This window comes from Larimichthys crocea, chromosome IX, assembly GCF_000972845.2.
Source record: "Larimichthys crocea isolate SSNF chromosome IX, L_crocea_2.0, whole genome shotgun sequence".
Taxonomy (NCBI): domain Eukaryota; kingdom Metazoa; phylum Chordata; class Actinopteri; family Sciaenidae; genus Larimichthys; species Larimichthys crocea.
In genome coordinates, this window is record NC_040019.1 from 1,820,086 (window position 1) to 1,847,112 (window position 27,027).

At 42.2% G+C, this 27,027-nt stretch overlaps 1 protein-coding gene across 2 annotated transcripts; it reads right to left on the reverse strand.

The window, feature by feature from the left end:
• Positions 1 to 233: 233 nt before the first annotated feature.
• Positions 234 to 20,147, reverse strand: tnfrsfa (tumor necrosis factor receptor superfamily, member a). 2 transcript variants are annotated; one of them, NM_001303335.1, is given in 12 exon segments: positions 1,819 to 2,701; positions 3,196 to 3,232; positions 3,318 to 3,599; positions 3,707 to 3,753; positions 3,840 to 3,941; positions 4,052 to 4,185; positions 4,693 to 4,804; positions 8,269 to 8,400; positions 9,791 to 9,959; positions 20,080 to 20,085; positions 20,088 to 20,101; positions 20,104 to 20,147. In NM_001303335.1, coding segments are annotated over 12 exon segments (1,347 nt in total). In that variant the 5' UTR covers positions 20,114 to 20,147; the 3' UTR covers positions 1,819 to 2,399.
• Positions 20,148 to 27,027: the final 6,880 nt, after the last annotated feature.

The window sequence follows — 27,027 nt, forward strand, 5'->3', positions numbered from 1 at the left end:
TTACTGATTCATTTAATGTAACAGGATGATCCGTCTAATCCCAACTAATCTGAGGATTTACACCATTTGTGATCTTCTTGAGTGTTTAAAAAGTAAATCCATCTTAGGATATGACAGATATTTAACAAGCTCAACACCAAACTAGATTTGATCTGAACCTCGGGAAATATGCGTCTAATTAATCGGACAAACATGAAGACGTCACAGTGATTCCAGACGATTTGAAGACGGTCATCTGTACAAAACATTTATTTCAAATAATGACATAAAAACAGCTTTTGACACATTTGCATAATTTATATCTGAAATCCATGACAAGCAAACAATAACTAAGGGGGAAATGGCTTAACGGCAACGCTGACAGAACGTTTTTTTTTTTTAGTTTTTATTATTAATTTTTTTGTTTTCACATGAGTAAAAAGGGAGTTAATTGAACAGCTTAGGACTTGTAATGAAATATGTAAAAAGTTAAAAACAGAAACTGCCACAGAGTGAACAAAACATGCACCGAAGCCTTTTCACTGCTAATGGAATTTCAAAATAAAAACAGTCTAAGAAAATGAACGTGTTAAAGAAAGAAAGGAGAGCGGTGAGTGAAAAAACAGAAAAAGATAGAGAGAGAGAGAGGGTCCCTAGAAATTGACGCAGGCTGTATTTTCATTGTCTGTCAATAGATGGCAGTGCCAGCACTGTAGCATCGCTCTTCAGCAATAATATAAAACTCTGTAACTCTTTGTCTGTACACGAGAGACTGCAGGAACACGGGCAAACTCGACTTCAACATGTCACGACCTCGACAGCGACCCCTGCACGGGGGCTGCTGTTTCTGTTCAATAACTTCACGCCTCACTATATTCATTCTGGGTTTGTGAACAGAGCTGCATATATACACACATACATATACACTTTGTGAGGCGTCTGTGCTCTCTGGACTTTTTATTATTTTATGTACACGGGACAGATTTCGGGAAATAAATTTGAGCTTCTATTTAAATCCAGAAAATGTTTTCCTTCATCTCGTCTAATAAAAACAATCCGTACCTGCAGCCCTACGTCGCCGCTAAGACCGACTAGGTCGGGGTTTCGCTCTCGAAGCGGCCGGACTCATCAGGTCAGTCCTTTTTTTTAAAGACTGATGTCACCTCGGCTTCAACAATGTGCTGAACGTTTGTCTCGGGGTGGAAGCTCGCGCCGTGAAGAGACGTTGACACGTTGACAGTGTGGACCAGAGTGCTACACTAAAACACAAGCAAAAAAAAAAAAAGAAAAAGTGCAGCGAGCAACTGCTAAAAGTTTCAACCACACCTTTAAAAAATTATAAAAAAAAAAGAAAATAGGATGTCAGTCATTTTTTTTTCGCCCTGTAGCTAAACATCATCACAGATACAGCGCGTTTGTGTTTCCAGGGTTGCTTATTTTTTGTTGGCAATGATATAAATAATGAAAGTTAATTACTATCCATTAGAATAAATATGACAATAAATAAAAAAAAAAATGACCTTGAAGTTGTGACACTTTACATGATGGGAACGTTTGTCTGCATTAACAGTCGCTCCAACAGAAACAGTTTGAAATTCCTTCTACGATGTCGCGTGTGTGCGTTAACACTGAACATGGACGACGACAGACTTGCAAACGTTGCTCTGATGTGGCTTGATTAACATTTCTGAATCATTACGCTCTATCGACATAATGAAAAACATTAAGAAAAAACCTAAATGAACTCAGACCAAGAGGTAAAGTTTAGGATTAGTAAGTCGGAACAAATGGACGAGATTTTAACAACAAATATAGCATGGTTGTAGTTTTTTTTGTTTGTTTTTTTTGTTTTTTAAAATCCTACATGTGCCAGAGGTCAGTGCAACAAAGAGGCACAGTATTAGTGACACAGCTAATGCCACTCCTACAAACCAGTGTATATCCTTGTCTCCAGGTAGTGTATTTCGATCTGGGTCGAGCACCAGAGAAGTGACACGCCTCGAGACTTCTAAGCTTTCAGTATTTTTGGATGCATGTCGCTTCATTAAGAGCCCAAAAACATGCGAACGCAGTCATCTCTGCACGCGAAGGGGGTGTAGGGGTTTGGCGCCTTCGTGTTATTTTGCTCTTTCGTGATTGTCTTTGGTGGCGGTTTGACCACAAAACTTCATTTTCGTTAGTACGCCATCCGCGAGTGGTCGACGACGTCCTCAGAGCTCTGATCGATAACGGCTCGGCCTTCCCCCCGTTTTGTGTTTTGCTTATTTAAAAACTACTGGCTTTTGAATACGCGGCTGGTCAGCCACAAAGAGGTAAGCCTGTTCGCGACGACACGACGTCCACTGGTAGTGTCTGTGTGCTTTTTTTTAGTTGTCTTGTATTAAGTACTTTGTGTTCACTTCATTTGCGGTCTTCAGCGTTCAGGGCGTGTCCGCGTGCTTGTAGTAGCCTCGCTGCAGGGCCGCGGAGGCGATGCTCTCGGCAGAGCGCCGCTGGTCCATGCTCAGCAAAGCCTCCAGCAGGTCGTTGATGTCGGCTTTTAGTCCCTGCCTCTGCATCCAGTTCTTCAGAAGTTCATACACTTTGTCGCCGGGGGGGCCATTCTCCGCGATCCGGATGTGGTTGTCGCTGACTCCGATCATTCTGAAGAACTTGTTGTGGATCCGAACGTCCAGGTACTCGTCGAAGAGGTCGAAGCTCTTCTTTAGGGATTTCTCTGACCCTGAAAAACAGAAACAGAACATTTAGATTGTGAGGCACAAAGCGGCACACTGTCAGCGGCTCACCCACAAACTCTGAATAAAATACGCATCTTATGATTTGACCCGTTTGTTGCTGACACTAACTCAGAGCCATTAAAGCTTGGACACATTCTCCTTCAGGGGATGCAAGCATGAGAAATTTAATAAAGTTTAATAAAATCAAACAAACCTGTTAAGCCATGTCCACTTTAATTTAGCATGAGAAACAAACAACAGCATGGTCCAGGCCCCTGAAGGCTCAGACACGGCCTGACTGTCATGAGATTATTAATCTATCGAGCAGCTAATGCGAGATCTTGACGAGATAGTGTTTATTTGACTGTGGACTGACGTGAACTGCGATAAGCGCTGATACTTTCTGATGCCTTTAAGGACGAATGAAGAGGCGTCAAAGATTATCGTAATGAAATGAGTCAGAGGGGAAAGTTCCCGCTCCCCGCAGCAGGAATCTTACCTTGTAGTGGCAGCAGTCGATGTCGCAGAGGATCCTCCTGCAACATCAAAGAAAATGCAAACGTAAGTTTGACTTGAGAATGAAATCTCAGAATTAAACTCCATCGTCCGGCGTTTCCTCACCATGTATGCAGGTGTCAGTCTGAAGGCAGTGGGGCTCTGGCGTGGGGTGTTGCCAGAGGAGGCGGCCGTGGGAAGGGCCGACAGGCTAGTTTGAGACGAACTGGTAGTGTTGGGCAAACTGTCTCCTAGTCCTCGGTCCTCGTCCTCCAGGGGAGGGGAGGCCTTGGTCATCCCGGGCTGGGTCTCCTGCAGCAGGGGCCGCGACTCCGGGCGCGTCTCCTCCCCCTCCAGACCAGCGTTCTGATTATTCTGTCTCTCCTCTGCCGTGGCTCCGCTCTCGTTCTGACCAGAGGAAACAGTGGAGGATGAAGCTGACATATTGCTGACACACACACTCATTATAAAAAAGGCAGAGTGCATGAAAGAAGTCAAACTAAACTAAAACTTACAATAGGAATCTTCACGATTTCACTGGAGTCACATGGGCTCTTTGAACCTTTAAAAGCAAAATAAACCGTGTTAGGAATTATACACCTTAAATGAGCGAGAGCTGCGAAGGCAGAGCACGCGATGTCAACTCACATGGGATTTCACAGGAACGCTGCTTGAACACGAACCACCACAAAGCCAGTGCGAGGACGATGATGAGGAAGATGAAGAGCAGGGAGATGCAAATAGGAGCAACTGGAAAAAAAAAACAAACAAACAAAATGGAAATATATATCAGTGAAAAAAGTTCAGATGAGTTTGAAAGAGGCTGGAATGTGGAGCGGGAAACAGGGAGGTGAAGTTACCGAGGTCTGGGGGTGAAGTCGGGGTCGGCGTAGGAAGGGCCGGGGAGGGTTTGGTAGGGGACGGGTCCCGTTTGCGACACTCCGTGTTGGAAAAGGGGGTGCACTTCTTCACCTCCTCCTCTCCCGCTTTACACCTGGAACATTGGAGAAAATGTTTTAGTAAAAACACAGAACCTGGACTTCAGGAGCCGGACTTCAGGAGCCCTGCTGATTTTCACTCTGGACTGCGAGATAAAGGAAATGAAGTGGCTGTTTAAGATGGAAATCCAGGATCGCAGCAGCTCCTGAAGAGTCAGCACATTTTCCTAAGGATTGCATTCCTATTGAACGAGTCAGCATCTGAGGATTTACGTCCAGTGTGGGAAGCCGTGTGCCCCGTGCAGCGAGGCAGAGGGCGTGGAGGTGTGTGTGGGGAACGGATGCCGAGTCCTTGACCTAATCATAACCAATGTTTAAGTTGCCTAACCCTAATTATACCTTCACCATAGTTTATTTGCTCTAACCTTAACCGTACCGTGCCACGTGCAGACACTGGAGAAAGCAGAGTTTTCTGAATCACCCGATATCACCGCTCTCATGTGGCGATAAGGTTCAAGAGTAGAACTCAAAACTATTTCAGGAAGGAAGCAGATGACACTCACTTGGCACAGCGCTTGCAGACTTCACAGGCCTGATCTGGGACACAGAAGGTCCCCGGTCTGCACTGGCACCTGGTGTCTGTAGTCGTGGTGCAGGATGCAGTTTCGATCTCATCTGTGGGCAAAAAAATTAAAACATATTTAACGGCAAGTTACCAAATCAAACACGCAGACAGCGTAACGAGGCAAAAATACAAATGACTGATCAGCTGTGACCTGTAAGCTCTTTAAAAGAGGCGACACAGTTTGTGATCTAACTTTGTGAAGCGTGTTCAGTTTTCAGTCGACTCCTAATAAACCCGTTACCACCGGCATGCGTGAAAAGAGAGAACACGGTGCACTTCTCGGCTAATTTGTAGGCCGGCAGCGGATTATATGGTAATGTTCTGCAGAAAAAGGAGAAGTTAGGTAATTGGGTTTCCAATTTAGTCTTCCTCTGGATAACGAGGGATGGAGAATCTGGCACGGCTCGTTTATTAAAAGACAGCAGGCCTTTAAGATACGATCAAAACGAATAACAAACCAGCATTCCACCTCGTCAGGGCGACCTTCTCACACAAATCTGATGTTCGAGCTTGCTAATTAAGGAGACAGTGCGGTGTTCGGTTGGTCTGCTTGTTAAACTCGAGCGCACTCTTACCGTCTTCGCCTTTTTCTACAACTTTATTCAGACAATTGAGCTTTTAGGAGTTTTAAAGTAGTTTTTCAGATCAGCTAATGTCTGACCGACACTTTGTGACTTTTTATGACCCAGATGAGTAAACTTCTCTGCAGGTGAAGACTCTGCAGCGGATACAAAGTCCACAATTAGTCATCTGTTCGCAAACACTTTTGAGGCGTGTCAAGCGGTGCTGAGAAAACTTATTTGGTGAAATTCTGTTTATAAATTTGAAGTGGATTATTAAAACTGAGCCAGCTAAAGGCCTCGAGGTTAAGAGACAGAGTTAAGTCTCTTCTCTCAGTCTTTGCGCTCCACACTGAATTCTTTGTGTCCGCCCGGTCACAAATTATCAGTCACTATCAACGTAATGATCATAATGACCTGATCGCTGTTGGGTTAATGGGCTCGGAGATATCACAGCTGCGACTTATGCTGCGTTCACGTGATGCGAGCGGCTAAATATAGAGCGACTCGGTGGCTCGTGGATCGTACAGATATGGATTGGACGTCTTGTTTTGTTCATAAATGTGCTTAATGGTAGTTTTATTTATGGAAGAAACGTCCCAACTGACAACTTTGAAAAGAAAAATGAAGTTGCATAAGACGCACAAGAAGCATATCTGTTTATGTAACTGGTTTACAGTGTGTGTTTTTGGCACGTATTATGAATTGTTGTGAAGTCCTTGTCCTTTCCTCCGGTCAGTGTCCGCACTCCCTGTATACACAAACACTCCCACAGGGACCGATACTGAGTTTACCAGAGCTAACCGAGACTTATGCCAAGTTTTTGGGACAATGGGTTTGATTGTTGTTATATCAATGATTTATAATAATCTAGCAAAAAATTAGAAAAAAAGTTATTTCCTTTAAGGGATGAAGACAGGCGTAAACACTTTTATTTACTGCCTAACACTCATCTTAATAACTTTAAAATAACGACAAATAAGGTCATAATTCGCACAGAGTTAAACAGCGCTGATGTTCTGTTCATGACGATGTCCAGCGACAGAATCTGCTCCGTTTGTTTAATTTTTTTTTTTTTTTTTTTAAACACGCCGTTAACAACACGGCACTCTCCGCTTCCTTCGCCCTGCGCCTCAGGAGCTGAGAATGTGAAATGTGTCACGTCGGACACGGATTGTGTTGTTACATCATCGTGTTCGGCGCTCGTTGGAACACATGCAGGACGGAGCAACAGGAGATTTAAATAGGACGTGAGTCACGGTAAACCCAAACCTCCATTGAGAAGTGGCAACAAGTCAATACTCAGTCAGCCAGCTGGTGTTTTGATGAATACACTATAATTTCGTGATGTTATTTTTTATTAAATTGGCGGGTGCTTTGCGTGTTAGGGAGGGTCTGAACGTGAACAGCTCGTTCTGTGAACTAATCGAAGTCATTTATGCAGTTGACCTAATCCGAATCAAACCTTGGACTAACATCACTTTCACAGTTCAAACACCCTCCGCATCATTCGTTATTTTTAAAAAGAGACAACACGTGAACCCGTGGTTTAAGTTTCATGAAAGCAAAGCTCTATCTGGCACCATAAAAGATTCATTCAATCCCCTGTCAATAGAAAGATATTTCCCAACAGGAGCTTCTTTGGAGGGTTCATTGTAAGTGCAACTGGAGCAGAGCGAGGGCAACTTTTTTAAAAATTTAATTCACGTTTCCTTTTAGCCGCGTTCCGTTAATCGTGACACACAAAGCTCTACCTTTTTTTTAAAAAACGGCGATGAATGAGCACAAAACACATCCTATGTAACAGTAGTCTCTTTTCTGTAGCTGCACTCTTTCATTGGACACAAAGAACGCCCAGTGTGGGAGACAATGAGACACAGACACACCCAGTTCAGCCAGGTAGGACAGACACACAAGCAAATCTCCCGAGACAGGTAACATGCTCACATTCAGCCTACGAAACAAAACAACAAAGACACGCCCTACTACTCCGTGTAACATCATAAGATCACATTTTCATGAGTGGGCCTGAAAGGCGGGGGCACAGACAAAAAGGTATTAACTTTCCCAAACAATATATCTTTGACTGACCGGATTACAGAAGACTCGACTTTGGAATTAAAGGGCAATCCAGTTAAGGTGTTACTTCTTTTCTTTTTCTTTTTTAAAGAGCCCGGGCCTTCAGTGTTCACGTTAGACAAAGACGTTTTAAACCTGGCGTGACGCACTTACCGTAGTTTATGTCATGTAGACCATGAGCACACGTTTACAGGGAATACAATACACTACAATACACACGTCTTCTATGGGAGCCCATGTTTGTCTTTCACATGAGTGTGTAAACAAGCACTGGACTTATTCATTACTCAATTATATAGAGAATCGTGAAGGCGTTTCGCTGCTTCCTACGTGGAAAGCATAAATAGTTTGAGGATTTCTTTGTCTAGTGGTGACTCACTGAGTCTCTTTGGGTTTTGGACTGTTGAGCAGACAATCTAAGATTTCTGAAAATATCAACTTGGGCTCTGGGAGACTTCTTATGAATCAAACAACTAATGGACAATGAAAATACGTGTTATCTGCAGCTCTGTTAAGGTTAAATGGGTCTCACTTGCAGTGATTGACCTCATTATAAAGTGAATTATTCAAATCTTTGCAGTGATTGACCTCATTATAAAGTGAATTATTCAAATCTTTGTACATTTTGTATTAAATAAGCTTAAAGTAAAAAAAAAAACAAGACCAAGGTAATAAGAACCAAACTATTATATAAGTGTTTTTTTGTTTTGTTCTGGCTGCAGTTGTTTTTCTCTCGGTTTGAGTGAGTCACTCTATTGTCTTGTCATCACGGTGACTCGGTTGGTTTGAATTATAATCCATTCTTCCCACAGACTCAATCAAAAGTACGATGTTATGAAAGCGCATGACAAGATGCAGACAGACAGTCTTGTTACCTGAGCGGCAGTGTGTGCAGGGCAGACAGCGGTTCATCCCGTTGGAGTGCTCTGTGTACGTCTGCCCGTGCTCGCAGGGCAGACAGGTCCCTGGTTCTTGGTCTCTTTCGCATTCCTTCTGCACAAAGGTTCCTGCGGATAAAACAAACAAACACACGGTAAATCAAACAAAGCGAGACAAGCTGGAAATATACACGAAATACGAGGCGATTCAAGTTCTGCGAATCTTGACGTCAGTGACGTGATGAGCTTCCTGTTGAAGTAGGATGTCGGGACAGGACATACCACAAGTGAGGGATCACACTGTGAAAACTAAACTGTAAACCAGTGGGATATCAGCGCAGAAGAGAAGAGCAGTTTGATTTAAAAATGTGCAGAGGGGTGGAATTTTTTCTGTTTTACACGAGATGAAATGTTTCCAGGAAGTTAAGGTCTGCATTTCATGGGGACTAGGAGGAGGACAGGAACTACACAGTGATTTCAGCTCCTCCACTGGTCGACTGCCACGCTTAGAATTTTTATTCACGCATTCCATGAATAAAACAACTTGATTCTCAGGAGTTTTCAGGATTCTTCGAAGATTCAAACGACACAGGAGAGAATGAGAAGAATGAAGCAGAGGGCGACGACATCTCTGGTCGAGTATTCAGTGAATAGTATTTGGTATTGTGGTTGGTTTGGTTTGTTTAAGCTCCAGTTACGTGTGGGTTAAACTAATGTTCAACGTGAATCCAAGCAAAAAAGTATCTGCCCGGTTAAATAAAAGCTTGTACTGGCAAAAAGCTGAAAAAAATTCATACTATTAAAGTGGTCACAGTGGCTTTTAGGGATGTGGTAACAACTGACCAACTGGCAAGAAAGCAAAAAAAACATTTTAATCTATGAATTATCTGTCTCCCATAAACAAATGTATACTTTTGTCTCTGTCTTTGTACAACACGATAAAAATCATATAGAGTGTGTTTTAGAAATAACGTATTAGTATTAGATAATTATCTAGTTATGAATGCAAAACCAAAACCAGAGTCAATCAAATAAAAGTTCTTCAAGTTCTTGAATTCAGAATAGCAAATTAAATAATTCAATCATCCAGCAGCAGCAGCAGCAGACACTAATTGCATCTTGGCTAAATATGTTCTTAAAAAAAAAGTTACTAACTAAATTCTTTACATAATAAATGAAAAGAGAAGGTACTTGTAATTGCTTCAGACTTAAAAATAACCTCATCTTCTTCATCCACTCTGTGCTTCACTCTGATCTGCTGAGACGGCGCGGTTTGCCTTCTGCTAATGACCCATCATGCATTCTTTCCAGACCAGGCAGGGAATATTTGAGAAACTCATTTGGGACACAGTTCAGGTTATGGGTTTGACATTTGACTTGAGTTTTTTTAAAAAATTTTTTACACAAAATGCCAGTCGAATGATGCCTTGAGCTCGCACTGAGGGACCTCGATTAGTTTATAGGATATTCGCAGGCGTACGTTCCTCCTGTGTTTGGTTACCGTGATTATTTTTCTTACCAGCCTGGCAGTTGAGGCAGCAGAGTCCCATGTAGAAGTACTGCTCATTCTCCACACAGGTTCGGGCCTGTCGCAAGGTTTGGTTTTTGTATTCATCGCTGGACCACTGCGACGCTGGAACATCCACTGCGTGACAAACCAGCCCGATGAAGAGCGCCGCCACCGACACCTGAATCATCATGAGGTGTAGGGAGGGAAGCAGATGTGCGGGGGGGAGAGAAAAGAACAAAAGCTTTGCATTATTTCTTCTGTGTGTGTGTGTGTGTGCGCGGTATACAGACCAAACTCAACCCACTCAAACTCATTAGATGGAGGACAGTAAAGAGGAGAGTCTATCTTCATAGGAAACCTTGTGTGAGCAATCTACGACTTAATTTGAACCATCTGATCTGAACATCTGCCGTGGGAAAGCAATTAAAGGAGCCATCCAGCTGGTCAGAACTGGGGGCAAAAACAACCCTGTGTGTGCAGGACGCGGAGCTATACGCCGACTACACGCAGCGCAACAGGCGAGCAAACTTAATTACCGCGTGCTCTGGTTTTTCTTGTAAAAAGGTTTCAAAAGCAGAGACTCTATTTCCTCTGCTGTGGGTGTAACAGAGTGGCTCTGATAAGGTATCTCAGCTAACACCAGCACGGTGCCCATATCAAATGTGATTCCAGAAATCCATTCATGTGCGAGATAATAACAGGCTTGTATAGGTGGGGTACCGAGAAGAATACAGCCGAACACTTTAGTGTGGCCCCCAGGCGCTGGTGTTTATTCACACGCTTTTCACCATGTCAATGTGAGAAGGCCCCATTCATTGGCAAACAACACACTTTAGTGCCTCTACTTCAAATGACCCACATTCTTAAACCCCGGCTCTTTGAATGCCACGACATGTGACACCGCCATGAAGCGCCTCAAACGCAACACGACACCTCCTGGGTAAATGAGAGGCCTAGATTTGGGCGGTTTTGTCTCTCCTGTGCAACCCCCACCCGTCCGCCCATCCTACCCCACCCCTCCACCTCTGCCAGACCAGGAGCGAGAGAGAGAGAGAGAAAGGAACAGGTTAGGGTGGAGAGGGCCAGGTTTGGAGAGGGCAGAAAGGGAAGGAGGAGGGGTTTGATGCAAAGTGAGGAAACTGTAGACAGCGAGTTAAAAGATGGGATGTTCTGCAGGGAATAGGTTGTTTAAAAAAAAAAAGAGACAGTGTGGGAGAATGAGGGGAAGAAAGGCCGAGATAGACAGGAGGTAAAAAGAAAAAAGGGGACAGGCTGGAGCAGAGACTGACTCCTGACGCTAGACTCGGCTCTCTGGAGGGCCGCCATGCCTTGTTGTTCAAAAGAACTTTCCTCTCCCCTCACTCTCTCTCTCGCTCTCGCTCTCTGCCTTTTCCCTTCTTCCTTTCCCTCTGCTCACGTCAGACTTTCCAAAGACGCTGAGAGGCAGACGTGGAGGGGCAGGCGGCCGGCAGAGCAGTCACAATCACACCATTTAGATCTATCCAAACATTCTGCGGAGGGAGGGATGTGGAGGGGGGGGCAGAAGAGAAAAAGGAAAAGAGGGGAGGGAGATAAAATGAGAGAGAGGGGGAGAGGGGGGACTAACAGCTTGCATGACACAGGGTGAGTCTTTTAGACTTGAATACACTATGTGTATGACTGCAGGGTGGTGGTGGGGGGGACGTAGAGAGACAGGGATTTGGGGATAGAGTAAGTAGAAAGGCCGTGTGAAAAGGCGAGAGAGAAAAATCCGTGTATAAGCACATGTGCACGACCAAACAGTGGAAAGAAAAGATGAAGGGGAGGAAAAAAAAAGAAGAGACAACTGGGAAAGAATGAGCTGCACTAAATGTAATCCTACACCTCGAAAAATGCTCGAGTAGAATGTGAAATTGGACGGATGAAGATCCAGAAAGTTTATTTATCCAGGCGTAAGCACCTAATAAATCACACGCCGCTGAGCAGAAAAAAGTTAAAAACTCAGGTGTCTCTTCTTTTAGAGACTGTGAAGATGCATAGATGGCATACGGATGACATCATTTCCAGTCTTTGTTCATTTCAGGGCTGCGTGATTGAAAAACACTCCCAGGTGCAGCCGGCCTCGATGGCAAACCTGTCGCTCTGGAGATGACGGTCGATGCCGTACACGGAAGAGCCGATCACGTTCAATAAAGAGAAGTACAGCTGCTTCTGTTCTGATGATTATTTACTTAATGCTCGATTAAATCGCTTGGTTTGTAACAGAAATGTTCAGCACAATTTCTCTGAGCCCAGTTTTTTTTTTCCCCAGTCCAAAACCTCAAAGATATTCAAATTACAGTCAAAGTAGCTGCAAACAGGTGAAGTCAACTGTTTCAGTTTCCTGTCGAACAGCTCATCAGTTCATCGACAGGAAGGCAAGAAGAAGATACCGAGAACTGTTTTTACGAGAGAGCAGAGTCACCGATGTTTAAGCACTTCTCCATGTGGGCATCAAAAATGATCTCTCAGCTTTTATTTTGTTAAATAAACGCAGTTGGCTAACTTCAGTTTTTACCTCAAACACAAGCAAAACCTATCAACGCCACAGACATGTGTGTCCACACTGATGTCCTAAGGCGGCTAAACTATATAGGCATAAATGTAGCGTATACATAAACACCAGGGGCAGCCACAATGTGGCTTAGTTTTACCTCTATAACCGAGCGAGGAGGAAGGCCGGAGTGACCGTAACCTCAGTGCAGAAAGCCCTCCAAACCCACAATCCCTGGAAACTCTCCAACGCCCGGCTGAAGTGCTTCAGTCCACTTCACAGTCTTCTCTATCCGTCTGTACAATGAGTGGGCTTGGCCGGCCGGATTATTCGGCCAAAACAGTGTCCTATTGTCACGCTTCCAGCCTGTATGTATGGTACATTAGTGCTACGCTTGTGTGGATGCAAGTTAAACTAATAAAAAGTCACAATAAAATAATGAGGGAGCCTCTGTTTGTGTGACAACAGTAGCTCCCCTCCGCTTCCTCTAAACACCCTGGGTTCTTCCAAATTGCCTTGGCACAAACGCTACACATGCCATGTACACTGAGAATGCATTTGTGACTAAATGACAGGACGTCCTTTCAGTTGACCTGGCTTATCAATGGGCCATTTAGAGGGCTGTGATCACTCCTTATGCCTGAGGGAGTTACAGTGAGCTCTATTATTAAAAAACACACAACACGACACACACTCGCTAAACCGAGGGAGATTCTTCATTTCATATTGGACAGATGATTTCAATCATAGCCAACTGATAAGGAAAGACACGATGCACCTCATTATACTCCTGTATCCGGATTAGGACAGGAGTCTCCATATCATGCTTTTCTTATTAGCCAGTCCTTTTCCTTTAATCAATTGTGGGACATTAGTGATATAGTACATGCATACTCTCGGACAACACGAGAGCGGAAAAGAGAAGTTTCGTGGAGGTTAGATTGTAGGGTTCAGAGTCGAGTCTTACCAGCCCTTACATGAATTGTTTCGGTCATTAGCAGTTATCACATAACAATAAAAACTTCTTCTTGCGTTGCTCCCAAACTTACATTGGTGGAGTTTCACCAGCATTCTCTTGACGCCAACCAACTAAACAAAATACTCACTTAAACTTGCACTTCGACTCATAAACTTTGTCTTTATAGCCGTCATTTTGGCGCCTGATCTTACTGTAAATGTGCAACGCTGAAGCGAGGTGGCTCACTCCTTAGAAACTTCCATCATCAGCTCCGGAAAAGCCAGTTTAATTCTTACAATTTTAATTTTTACAATTGAGAAAGTGATTTTTTTAGATTTACGATGAGAAAGCGCTGTTTTAACGCTTTCATTCATGACTTTTCTCAGCGTACTCATGCGATCTATAGCAAACCAACTAAAAAGTGACTTTGTAGTTGATGTAATCCATCCAATCCATGTTACGTTGAGGAATTTAGCTCGCCTGATATCAAAGAGAAGTCGTCACACTCCGTTCTGTGTCGACACTGTGTGGTGGGTGGATTTAAAAAAGGTCTGGCCCCTTGGCAAGAATTTAGGCATTTTACCCTGATGATATTTAAGGAGTCAAATCACATGGCGTGATGTTTTTTTTTTTTTTGCTACAGCTGCTGGTTTTAAAATGCGTCAGAAATGTTTCATAAATCTGAAACGTCACCTCGAGTTCAAATGTCAACACCATGTGTCTTCCTGACCTTACCACAGTTTCATCTTAATATCGCAATCATCGCCTCACACAACCACAAAAAAAGAGTCAAGCCCACAACCCCCCCGTCACCCCGTGGGAGGTGACAGTTTCGCTGTACAGTACCAGCTGTCGCTGTTTAAAAAGTTCGACTGATGTCAGAGTTTAAACATACCGTCTCTTTGTTCATTAAAAAGCACAAAGTCGGCGTGCTGCGCACCATTACGCAACAATAACTGATAAACAGTGCTATATAATCTTGCCCAATTGTCTAATTATCTTGTCTGATTGAAGCATGAATTAATAATTCATGGCGTTACGTAGTGTTCAGATGTAGGGCTACAACTAACCACTGTTTTGATTACTGACAATCAATCAATCAATCAATCAATAATCTTCCAGATTACTTGATTATTTTGTTACAATATCCAAAAATGTTTTAAAAAAAGGCCTTTCAAGAGCCTTCAAATGTTGTTTTACGCCACCAAAAGTCGAAAACCTTCATGTATTCAGTTTACTTTGCTATATGACGAAGAGACGCAGCAAACTCTCACAGTTAGGCGACAATTTGACTAATAATCCTTCAATCAACTAATCAATAGATTGCCTAATCCTTTGTTCTCTTACAGTTGACTATCTGGACTCTTCAAGGCCAACCTTAAGCACAGGTTGAAGTTTCATGGAAACTCACCATTACTAAACAGATAACTGCTCGATTGTCTTGTCCAATTGTGACTAACGGTCTAATTGTCTTGTCGAAGTTGAATAAATAAGTCCTAATTTACGACGTTACGTAACTCTTTGACCTAAGATAACACACATCTGATGAAGTGGATTTGACCATGAGGTAAACAGCAAAACATCAAACAGAAAAGAAGCACTGTCCTGCAACAAACATCTTTTATAATATCGTTAGTTTTTAGATGAAAATGAATGTCCAACCTCGACACTGGTTTTTTAACCTAACACACCCTAACTTATCATTAAAGACTAGACATTGCGTACACTTTGTCCTACATTAAACTTTAATTTAATATGATCTCTGTTTTCACTGATTGTTTGGGTAATCTTTACTGAAACAGCCGGGTATTGTACAATTAAAATCCCTCGAGGCTGACCTTGACAGGACAGTGAACGCTCTCTGCCTTACAGATAAAGCCTGGAATTCCCTGGAGACGGTGGGTGACCATGCACGACTTTCCATGAGTGATAAATTGCGCTGACATTGTGTAACAGATGATGAAGGAGTACAACCCAGCTTATGTCAAGAGAAAAGAGGTCTGACACCGTAAATAAATCCAAAGTTCAGCCGGGCTTGGATAGATTCGTCATTATAAATCTAAATGATAGAAAATGAAGAGAATGACGACTCCCATGTCAGTTTGAAGCGGTTACACAAGAAGGCGCTCAGTGCGAAGAAAAAAAAAAAGCCACAACGTCGGGGCCACAGAACCGGCGCACACACATTGAAGATGACACACATGCACACACACACAATAGAGTACACAAGTGCGCGTACAGTGTATGTGTGGGAGCGTGTGAAAAGCGGCTGCCCCCTCCTCTCAGGGAGCACAGGAAGCTCGAGACAATACAGAGGCTTCATGCAGGGTTCAGCTCCAAACTGTTCCCTCCACAGCAGCCTGCCTCCGAGCAGGCCCAGCACCCGATTAGACCCACAACATATCCGCTGGGCTGGATATTTATAACTCAGGGAAGCTGCAGCTCCGCGACACAAATTCTTGAGTTTCCTCAGGAGGTATGCCTCGCTGATTGGACTACAGTGTCACAAGCAGGTTAGGTGACATTCACCTTCGCACCGCAGAAAAAACACAGAAAGCGTCAGAGTCTGCGATGACGACAGTTTTCGTGAATTTCCTGAGAATCAATGCACGACCGCAAGCTGCTGCGACGACACCCTGACGTTGACAATGACCACATGAGAATGTTCTTGTTTTGATGACTGAAAGAGAGAGAGAGAGAGAGCTGCGTGAAAGTTCGAAGGGTTCAAAGTTGTAAGCAGGTGCAGCGTGACACACATTTTCCAATTTGTTTGTGTTGTGGAGGTCTCTGTGGTTTTCTAAGGGTCGGCTGTTGCACATGAACACAACATCATTGTGAGTCATACACCATGTTATTGGGAGGGAGGTGGGGGGGTAAGCAAGGACTTTGTATTTGAACGTCAATCCACAAATTTAATTTAGAGATTTGTGTGTTAATAACTCAGCCATTTCGAATTCTGATTTGGCTCTTCACAAGAAAAGCCGAGCGGCGACTCACAAGACAACTCCAGGGGGGGAGAGAATGAAAAGGAGCAAGAAAGGATGACTAATAGATTAAAGTATGTGCAGGAATCCATCACCTCGCTCTAGAGACAATCACATTAGCTCCATTAAAGCTCGTCTTTGTGTAAAAGGGAAAAAAAAAAGAAGATCCATGAAGCGCAGGCAGTTTATAGCCTCCTCTATAAACACATCACAGAAAAAATGTAGACTATGTGGCTGGTGTAGCAGAGAAACAAAGACTTAAGTGACCACCAATAGCTGGAATTTATGTCGGATTTATGTCTTTGTAAACAGAGGTCCATTTTCGGGACAAAGGTTGAGTTTGTTCGAAGACTCAACACTTCATTGAGGACAGCAGGAAGTCAGAGACACAAACCTCGTGTCACTCATGGTTTCAGATTGTGTAATATGTACGAGGTGCCACGATATGATCAATGAAAACACGAATCAGCAACTAATCAAAGAGCCAAAGTGTCAAATCGGGTTTTATTCAACTATATTTCCACAAATTCATTGAGAAGTTAAACACATGAAATGCGGGGAAGTTCCAATCTTTTTCACGATCAGTTTAACTGCTGATTACTTACCTAGTAAAATTGTGCAAAAAGCAACAAACACCTTTTGTTCAACCACAGATTTACTAAGTTTATGATCTCGCATAACAAAGAAAAGCAGGAAATCCCCACTATGTGGACGTTGGCACGGAGAAATGTTTGGCATTTTTTGCTTGCAAAAAGGATTTTAGACTGTGAATCCATTATTGAAATAGCTGACTATTTTTAGTCCATTGACTAATCGATGACGGAGATGCCCACCACTGCTGTTGTGACACATCACAGCATTCCAGTGCTGATTTCTTTCTCATTCATGCTGTTCTGCTCATTAAACACAGTATGGATAAAGTCCTTTTCGAATAAGGACTGACAAGGACATTTATTTTCAATACTAATTAATCTTCCAATTATGTTTTTTGATTACTCAGGCAATAATTCCGCCTATTAAACCACACACACACACAAAAAAGTTAGGACACTGTGTAAAAGATAACTCAGAGACAAAATATAATGATTCGCGAATCCCTTTTGACCTATAAACAATTAAATATGGTACAAAGATACAATATTTACCATTTCATTTAAAGTCCTAAAGATACTAAAGATTTTACAATCAGGGTTGTTGTTCCAAATGTTCTTTCATAAAGTCTGCATATGGCTCCTTCGTTCAAAAAATATTCAGTTTACAATAATATAAAACAGAAAAGTAGCAAATCCTCACATTTGGAATAGCTGGGACCAGAGAATGTTCGACATTTCTCAATGCTTGAAAGATGACTGAAACAATGAGCACATGATTAAAATAGTTGGAGGAGTAATTGACTTATTGTTTCAGCTTTTCTATAACAGAGCTGTAACAGATAGCATTTCTGCCTTAATTAAATACAGTGCGGATACAATGCTTTCAGATATGTACCACACAAACTGTAAACAGCAGCAAAAATAACAACCACGGGCAGAAAGTGTAAATAAATCCGTTGCTAATGTAAACTTCTAACTTGATTTGACCCATCAGGTGACTCCTGTACACACTAAGTGGTTCAAACTCCTGACGACACGGTGTGTCTGAGCTTGTTACTCCGGTCTAAAAAAAAAAACCCATAAGAATGAAGCTGCGTGAGGTTAAGCTGTTTATCGAGTGATGTCTGACTCACAATAATTCATTCTCACTTATCTCAACGCCGGACCGTTCATGACTCGCCCGTGTTGGTATGCATTACGTGAGTGGGCTCCACCTGAACAGGTGGCACTCCCTTAAGTGACTCAGCAGGTCTTTGATAAGTGGAGAGTGATTAACGCCGACAACAACAACAGCAGCAGGTTCCAACAGAGCTGACCGAGAAGCTGGCAATAAAAACAACGAGCAGAACCTGTGACAGCTCTCTGGAATGAACACCTGAGTGGAATATGACAGACATGGGCTCTGACAGCCGGGTCTGGTTGCACCACGTTGCATCACTCAGTGTCCGCTCAGTTAGGACCGTTCACATGGAGAAATAAGCAAAAGTTAAGAAGTATTAAAAAGTCTTGAGTGGCCAATTTGTTGACCACTACTCAGTCCCCTGTGACACAGTTTGGCCCCCCCACTCGTCCCAGATGTCTGTCCTGCCCTCGTCTGTGTTGTCCGCTGGGACACGGAGGGATATTTCCTGTGTGAACCAACACCCAGACAAACAGTAAGCAATCACGGATAACAATCTAGCATTTGCATGGGCATGGACATTTTCATAAGTAAACTGATGCCACTAATATCAGCATATCTGTGTACTCTTAGACAGGAAGTTTACTGGAGGGCCAGGCACGTACACTCAAGCAATTTGAAGGGGGTGTGTGTGGGGGGATTAGGGAGGGGAAATCGGGGTGGAGGAGGAGGAGGGGGGTGAAGTTTCCTCACAGTCCCTTAGCAACAGGGCCTGCTGGCGAGGCCTCGAGAATGTACTGTGGTTTACAGAAGAGATAAACATTGACTTTGCCACCCGGAGACGTAAATCTGATTTTCAAGTAATGGAAGACAGCGTGACTTTAAAACACAGATCAGACGACGCAGAAAAAAACAAAACAGTGAAAGCTCCTCCGACAGCTACATTTATGGTAAGCGGCATCTGTGATTGTGATGTCACGATTATCGCAAAAGCTTGATGACTAACACCGCTGGCCTCTTTTATCAGGTGACAAAAGAAGAAGCCAAGCCTTAATTTGCTCATGAGGTGAGGTAAACACCCTGCATGGCATATTTTGCTCTTGAATTTAAAGCAAAAAAAAAAAGGTGTTACAGTCAATGTGGAGCATTTTTAGTGTCAGGATTTGGTGGCCGCACAGTTGGAAAAAACAACAGCCGAGGAATGAAAAGACGTCTCTGTGAAGGTCTGCGAGTGGAATAAACTCAAAACTGGAAAAAACTGTTGAGAGACTTTAAGGCTTTAATTGACTGACTGGCAAGGTGAACTTTTTCTTTCTTTGGGGAGGAAGGAGGGGAGGTCAAACCGATTACAGCTTAGGGACATGTAACCAAAACTCATGCCTCTCTTTTGTCTCTTCACACAATTTGATTTAAGCTGAGCGAGAGTGCATCGACTCTATAGCTGCACTACTTTTGCACTTATTAATAATAATAATAATAATAGTGCCTATAGGGGAAAGCTGACATCCGCTGTGACAGACCAGGAGCCATCAAATGTCTGAACAATATGACCACATGATGTCCAACACAGATGGTGGTTGTAATGTTGAGAGAGGAGGAGGAGGAGGAGGAGGAGGGAGAGACTGAGTGAATGATACAGCACATGTACAGAGCAGAGCAGAGCAGAGGAGCCTTGAAATGAGTAGATCTTATCTGCAAATAAACATTTTAATCAACAACAACACACACACACACACACACACACACACACACACACACACAATGTTGCTTCCTGTGTATGGGACAATGAACGGGCTTGTTTCGTCTCCTCCAATAAGTTCACAAGGCCTTGGCCGTGATTTTTTTTTTTTTTTTTTTTTTTTTTTGCTCTCATGTCACGGCACAACTTCCCCAAATAACAATAACAAAAAAAATAAGTTTTAAAGTTTTAATTTTTTTAAAAAGCCTGATTTTATTAATTTAATGTGTTATGTTGCTTTAAGAAATCAACCAACCGTCCCGCTGCTGGAAGCGTCGCCGAGCGGCGTCCGTTACAAGCTAAAGTAGCATTTTTTAGCACTTTATTACAAAATAAAAAAGCCAGATGTTAATTAGTGTTTTATATTCAAACGAGTAAGTTATTATAACTTACAGAAACTTCCCGACCATCGAACCACGAAGTTCATCTTCGGGAACTTCGAGATGAGAGGAAATCCGGCGACTTGGACTTCGCGTTTTACGAACAACAACCGCCGCGCGCCGCCGCACCAGCGTGAAAGTAAGAAAAACATTATAGTGAAAAAATTAAACGGCCACACGAGTCCAGCTTTGAAAACTACCGTCGGTTTTGGTGTCTTCATGAGTTTTTCCTCCCTGTCACTGACAGACTTCTCGCCTGTGAGCAGGCAGAGCGCGGACCGAGTCTGAGCAAACCGCTGGACAAGTTTTTTTTTTTTTTTTTTTCCTGCTCGGGAGCTGTGTGTGGTGTGTGTGTGTGACGTAACAAGAGCAGGAGCCAATCACAACGCACAGCTACTTGAATATTAATTAGGCAGCATGTCTGCAGCTTTTAATTGTACTTTAATGCAAACAAAACATCAACTGTGTCACTTTGCAGCTTATAACGAATACAGAGTGAAGCATGCAGCTCGGATTTGTGCAAATCAACGCAGGTATAATATATACATAAACACAAACAACATTTGCACTGTGTACAGTCTAAGTGCAAATATTTCAAATATTTTTTTATTGTGACTGTACATATATAATGTAAACATAACCATACTTATATTTATAGCAACCATATGCCTCACAGATGTTTTTGCTGTATATTTTTTAGATTTGTACTCTTTATTCTATATATATATATATATAATACTTTTCTTTTTACATTTTTACACACTTGTGTCCATACTGTTTAAGACCAAGAGAGAAACGCAATTTCGATGCTCTGTATGTCCTGTAAACATAGCAGCATGACAATAAAGTGACTTTGACTTTGACTTTGATATATATTGTGAAGTCCAGTAGCTGTCGAACTGGCTTGTGCAATAAATAAGTGCAATTCTTTCTACTTGCACTTTAAACAATCATGTCTCATTCTCCCTGTACAGTCTCTCAAAGACTAAATTTTTTATAGGTTTTAGATTACATATTGCCTAGTTCACTGTTACTTTTTTTTTATTTAACTGTTATTTATACATGTGTATAATGGTTAAATCAGAATCGAATCAATTTTTCGCTATGCAAGTTTACACCAACACAGAATTTACTGTGGCAGGATTGAGCATACACAGAACACACATATAAAATAGGATCATATAGGTGTATATTGTTGAAGTTTTGTTTTCTTGCTATCACTTACTATCTAACTACTACACTTACCGTTTGGGAGCTGCTGTAACAAAAACAATTTCCGGGGATAATAATTTTCTAAACCTGATTCTGATTATCTCAATTTATCCATGCTGCTAATACTGTATATATATAAGATAGAATAAGAAGAAAATAATAATACATTTTATTTCATAGGCGCCTTTCTGTCACCCAAGGACACCTTACAATAAATAAAAGTAGACAGCAGATAACAGAAACAAACAAAAATAACATAAAGAGTTTCAAAGCTGCTCTGCTCCCCATGGTGGTGAGACAGGCAGAGGGGACAGTCAGGTGAATGGAGGAGGATGATCTCAGGGAGCAGCAACATATCCCATAGCATATTCATATTTATACCTGCACTATATTTATATATCCTATTCATTTGTACATACTCTGCACTTCACTACTCTGCACTTCTGGTTAGATGCTAAACTGCATTTTGTTGTCTACGTATTTTTGTCAGTTTGTGCAATGACAGTTGAAAGTTGAATCCAATCTAAAGTGGGTCACCTCACGCTTTGAGCTCCATTTATGAGTAACCCACTTCAACCATTACAGCCATTAACTAGTGATGTGTAGCTAACTAAATGTGCAACAAGTTGAAACACAAGTGAATGTGTAACCTCTGGCTCAAACACACACACACACACACACACACACACACACACGCACACACACATTCAAGCACTTTGTTTTTTGAAAGATTTACTGTTTTTTCACTCAAACTGAGAAGTGGACACACATAGTGTTTGCACTTTAGAGGTCCACAGTGTGTAAAATCGAATAGCGTGATGACTGAATACCCCTCACCTCACGCCGTGAAAGGTCCTATGTAGAGCCAGTGTTTGTTTTTTCCACTACTGTTACTATAGAAACATCATCAGCTCTCTCTGTAGATACCCAAAGCTCATTCTAGGGTAAAATAAACATAACAATTCTTATTTTCTGGTGATTATACACTAATGAAAACTTAGTTATGAATATTATATTCCATTTCTGTCCAGTTACACACTGGACCTTTAAGAATCCGCAGGAGGAAGCCAGCTACCATTTAATGATAACATACCGTCATTAGACTGTTTGTGTGCTAAGCTGCATCAAACAGCAAACATCCTCTCAAATGTGGTTCCTGCTGACAACATCTTATCTAAAGTGGGTCTGTAGTCTGAAGCCTGTCTGCCCAGGGACGGAAAGAGCGGAAGATATTTGAACAGACCTGCACCAGACCATGCCGAGATCATTTAGAAAACAAACAAATAAATAAGCGAACAGGGCCGAACAGCTAGGATAAACAAATCTCAGGTCGCCCGTTTAGTCAGACAGTTTTATGACGGCAGACGGATTGAGCAATCCCTAGACACATTTAGAATAGATGCTGTCTGCCGTATGTCTCACTTCTCAAAAACACAGCGCGGTATTATGAAACATTACAGAGATTCTTGTGACCAAAGTGAGGACAGAGGATCACAGTGAAGGTCACATTATCATAAATGGTGACTCATTCAAGTATAGCAAAAGTCCTGTGTGAACATCTGTGTGATCTGCTCACCAGAGACGCTGGACGTGAGAGAAAAAATACTGACTTGTCAGTTCTCACACAACTATGTTGTTTACTCACAGTAAACCGACGAATGCAACCCGAGGTAATCGGACTAAAAGCTCCCAAAAGGGAAATCATGAGTGCAGAAGCAGAAGCAGTGAATAACACACACACATAAAGAAGAAGAAGGTGATCGAACTTTACACCCTATAATTTCATCCGGAACAAACAACACAACAACACTCCAGTTGCAAAACAGATGCATCCCATCCCCTCCTGCCAAAGTTAAACATGTGTTTCAATTAAAAACTATCTAGGAAATCTCTATCTGTATCTTCCACTTGGAGCACATCCTGTGCTCCTCCTTCTGAGGTCACAGACTACGTGCTCAAAAACAGGAAGTGTATGATTGAGTTATTTGCAGGCTTATCCTGAGCAAGTCAGTATTTATGGCCACTGGGTTGATTAGTTCACATAGTAGACTTGTGAAATAACAAAAACGCCGAATAAAATATGCAATGTGTCATTTATAATTCCAGGGAGAATGTTTGTCTTTACCAGTGAAGGAGGTTACTTGCTAAATTCTGTGTGGCTCAGGAGTCATTTGCATATCCCGCCATGTGATGGTCATGTGTGTGTGTGTGTGTTTGTATATATTTGTGTATGTAGGTGTGTGTACGGCAGATGTTTTCTTTTTTCATAGAAGTGACCTGCGAGGGAAAAAGCAGAAAAAATAAAGGGAAGGGAAACCTTCCTGAGCGTCAGCGACTTATCTTGTGACGCCTGGTGGCTATTGTTTCACTTGCTGTTTAGGAAGGTCGAAGAAAAAAAAAGACACAATGACAAGGAGCTGAAAAACTAAATGTAAGATATAAGATTTGAAAGTACTTGTTTAGCATCATCTGTATGAACAAACCACAAAACAAAAGTCCCCCGGGCTTTAATTTCACTGCACTTTAATGATTGCATACTTCCCATAATTGCTTTTTATTTGATTTTGTTATAAAATTAAAAGAAAGAATACCTAGCAGTGAGATTATGGTTGCATTCATGGCAGAAAACAGGACAGGAAATTGTGTGAAAATGGATCCACATTCTTTGAACAGCAGGGACACGACAACAACAGCGGCTATGCATCATCTTTAGTCGAGACAACCTAGCTGTCTGTAGCATTTATGACATCTGCCATATAGATGGATTTAAAACAATTACTATTATTATTTATAGAAAGGGCTAATATGATTGCACCCCTCTGGACGTCAGTTTCTGTGGAAGCTCTCAATAATAATAACAACAACAACAACAGCCGGAGGATCATAACTGCAGAGTTGAAAGGTCACGGTGTGAATGTGCCGATACTGAAGATGATGATATTGTTTATGTTTCTCTCATGTGTGTGAAATATTGGAGCATGACATGCATCTAGTACACTTCTTCCTTCTCACGCATGCAGAGTGTCAAACACATCGACATGTGTGGCATTGTAAATAACACAGTCCGACAGATAGAATCAATATTTTTCTATGGACAGTGGGTCATATGATGACTTGTATGTGAACAGGGTCACATCACTACTCCACTCCACCTCTGTGGAGTGTTTTAACTGAATACATTTTTTTTTTTAGTTTTAGCTTCTTTCAGCTTGTTGTTTTGGTTTTACAGCTTTCAGATGCTCTGAACTTTGTGAGGCTGCGCCATGGATGTAGTATTTAGGCGAGATATCTAACGCAAAGACGGCACCTATTCAGTCTGTTTACCAATTGCTTGCCAAAAAAAATGCATCTGCCTCTTGAGTTTACTTCCCGGTGTTCCTATGAGGCCCACTAAATATATATAAATAACTGGTAAATACTCCACCTTTCTATCTCCTGGCCTAAAAATTTGACACTGTGAGAGAAACATGTTGTGTCTCAGTACTTCTATGTAGTACACTGTGTACTTCTCTGTGTAATGTGCTAATTTTGGCAGGATAGTGGCCATTGTGTGCTTACCAGAAATGACGACCACAACAATTCACCTCTTCTTTTTCCTCATTCGTCTTCAACAAACTGCAATCATAACTGCATTGCAACATTTGACTACCAAAATAAAAAAATATATAAAACATATGGTCAACTTACATTTGTATATTGTGGTATAACCGCTTTAGCTCCAGCAACTTCCTCTGTTGCCATTTTAGCAACGTGAAAATGGTGACCATTAAGGGCGAGAAGACCATCCGGGTGTTCACAGTACACTGCATTTTGGTTGTGAGCGCATTTATGGATTCAAAACAGCAAGTGTAAGTAGAGAAGTGCATGAATTGAAACACAGTGACAGATCTTTAAAGTAAGTTTTACAAAATAAAACCTCCATGGATCAAAAATTCATAACAGAAAGAGTCATATTTGACCTTGTTTGTGATCTGAGGTCTCCTGTCAACAGTTTTATAGACGGCTCTTTTATATTTATTTGATGGTCAGTGGGGAAAATGTTGCAATACCACGTGTGACCAGTAAGGTTGAGCTGCTGTGCCGTACCCAGGCACAACAGAGCTTTGAGCTGAATGCTAACATGTTAATGCTTTATATGCATAATGTTCCCCATGTTCACCATCATAACATTTGCTACTTAGCAGGAGAGCGAAGTGCAACTGGAGTTGAGGGCAATGTCATCGGTTTCACAGGTATTGTTTTGCTGCACGGCGTAAAAGATGAGACACAATTCAAGGAAATCCTTGAAAGGGGTTTTGATTTTTTCAAAATACATCAAAGAATAAAGGATAGAGAACATTTGAAGACAACCTTTGTGTATCTTTAAAACAATGACCTCTCAGCACCAGTGGAAAAAAAAAAGAAAGAAAAAAAATCTGCTCACGACAAGTTCCTTCAGTCATTTGACAAAAGCCGAAGACAAATGGTGTGGGAGTTCCTGGCAAAATATACTGGAAATATATTGTCAAGTGTCTTATTGTCATATTAGCTCACACTTCCTAAAACACACACACACACACACACACACACACTCACACAGTCGGAGGATCTGTATCAAGGCCCTGAAGGTGTTTGCTTTTGAGTTAAAAAAAGAAAAAGGGTTAAAAAGTGAGGCTGATGAGAGAGGGAGCGGGAGGCGTGAGAGAAAAGCTTCTCGACTGGCTCAGTCTGGTTGAAGTCGGGTTGTATATTAACACAGCGGATTACGATTGAGCAAGGAATGCCGTGCCTTTGTTGAAACCTTTGCGGTGATGTCACCAGTACTTTCCCTGGCACCACCTGGGCAGGATTCACTGAAAAGGGGGCCGGGGCCAGGTTAAGGCAAAGCCACCTTAGCTGTTGCAATGTGTCCTGATGAGTCACATGACTCTGTTGTTTTAAAAAAAAAAAAGTCTTTTTTGACAAAAGACAGACTTCAGTCAGCAGTGCCATAAAGATTAGCTGTAAACACACTGACGGATCTGTGTGTGTGTGTGTGTGTGTGTGTGTGTTTGTGTGAGCCGTGTACAGGAATGTGTGTGGGTGTCAGTGTCTCTGCGCTGTTGTATACACACTGTGTGAGTTAGGAGGGAAAGTGGCATGAATAAATACTAAAACAGATGGGCCTGAGTGAGTGGAGATGATTAAAAAACAGACACAGCGAGCTCTGTTTGCATAAGTGTGTGTGTGTGTGAGAGAGAGACAGTGGTGAAAGGAATCCAATATCGAGAAAAAGTGTTGGAAAAAGGCAGCGAGCGGGAATTAAAGGAGGACTCGTGGCAGAACCCACAGTGCTGATGTTAGCTGTCTGATCCACTGAGAGACAGTTGGCAGCAGACTGTCTACCAGCCGCAAATGTACAGTAATTCAAAGCATGCGACGTGACGCCGTTCCCTGCAAGCTGGGGCTGCAGTCACCCACCCACCCACACACACACACACACACACACTGAAGCAATACACCCTGTAAAAGTAACAAATGCACTGAGCTCTCCCATTCCACGTGATACGATTATTCACAGTTCCATGGCAAATTTGGGCTGAAGCTAATCTCATAACTAAATGGCATGATGGCGCCTTCTTGCAAAAAAAAAAAAAACAGATCTTCTAAACAACTGTAAGGAATTCAGCCCGCTCGGTGTCAGTAGCACCGCTTTGCATGCGTCCCATGTTTATAAGAACAAAAAAAAAGAGGGGTCAACAGATTTTAGCGTAATTATCGCCGCACACTT

Coding starts and splice junctions, on each gene's coding strand:
- tnfrsfa (XM_027281916.1), bottom strand. CDS start 9,971: ATGATGATTCAGGTGTCGGTGGCGGCGCTCTTCATCGGGCTGGTTTGT. Junction 4,805..8,268: donor CTGCACACACTGCCGCTCAG/GTAACAAGACTG, acceptor TTTTGCCCACAG/ATGAGATCGAAACTGCATCC. Junction 3,233..3,317: donor GACTGACACCTGCATACATG/GTGAGGAAACGC, acceptor TTGATGTTGCAG/GAGGATCCTCTGCGACATCG.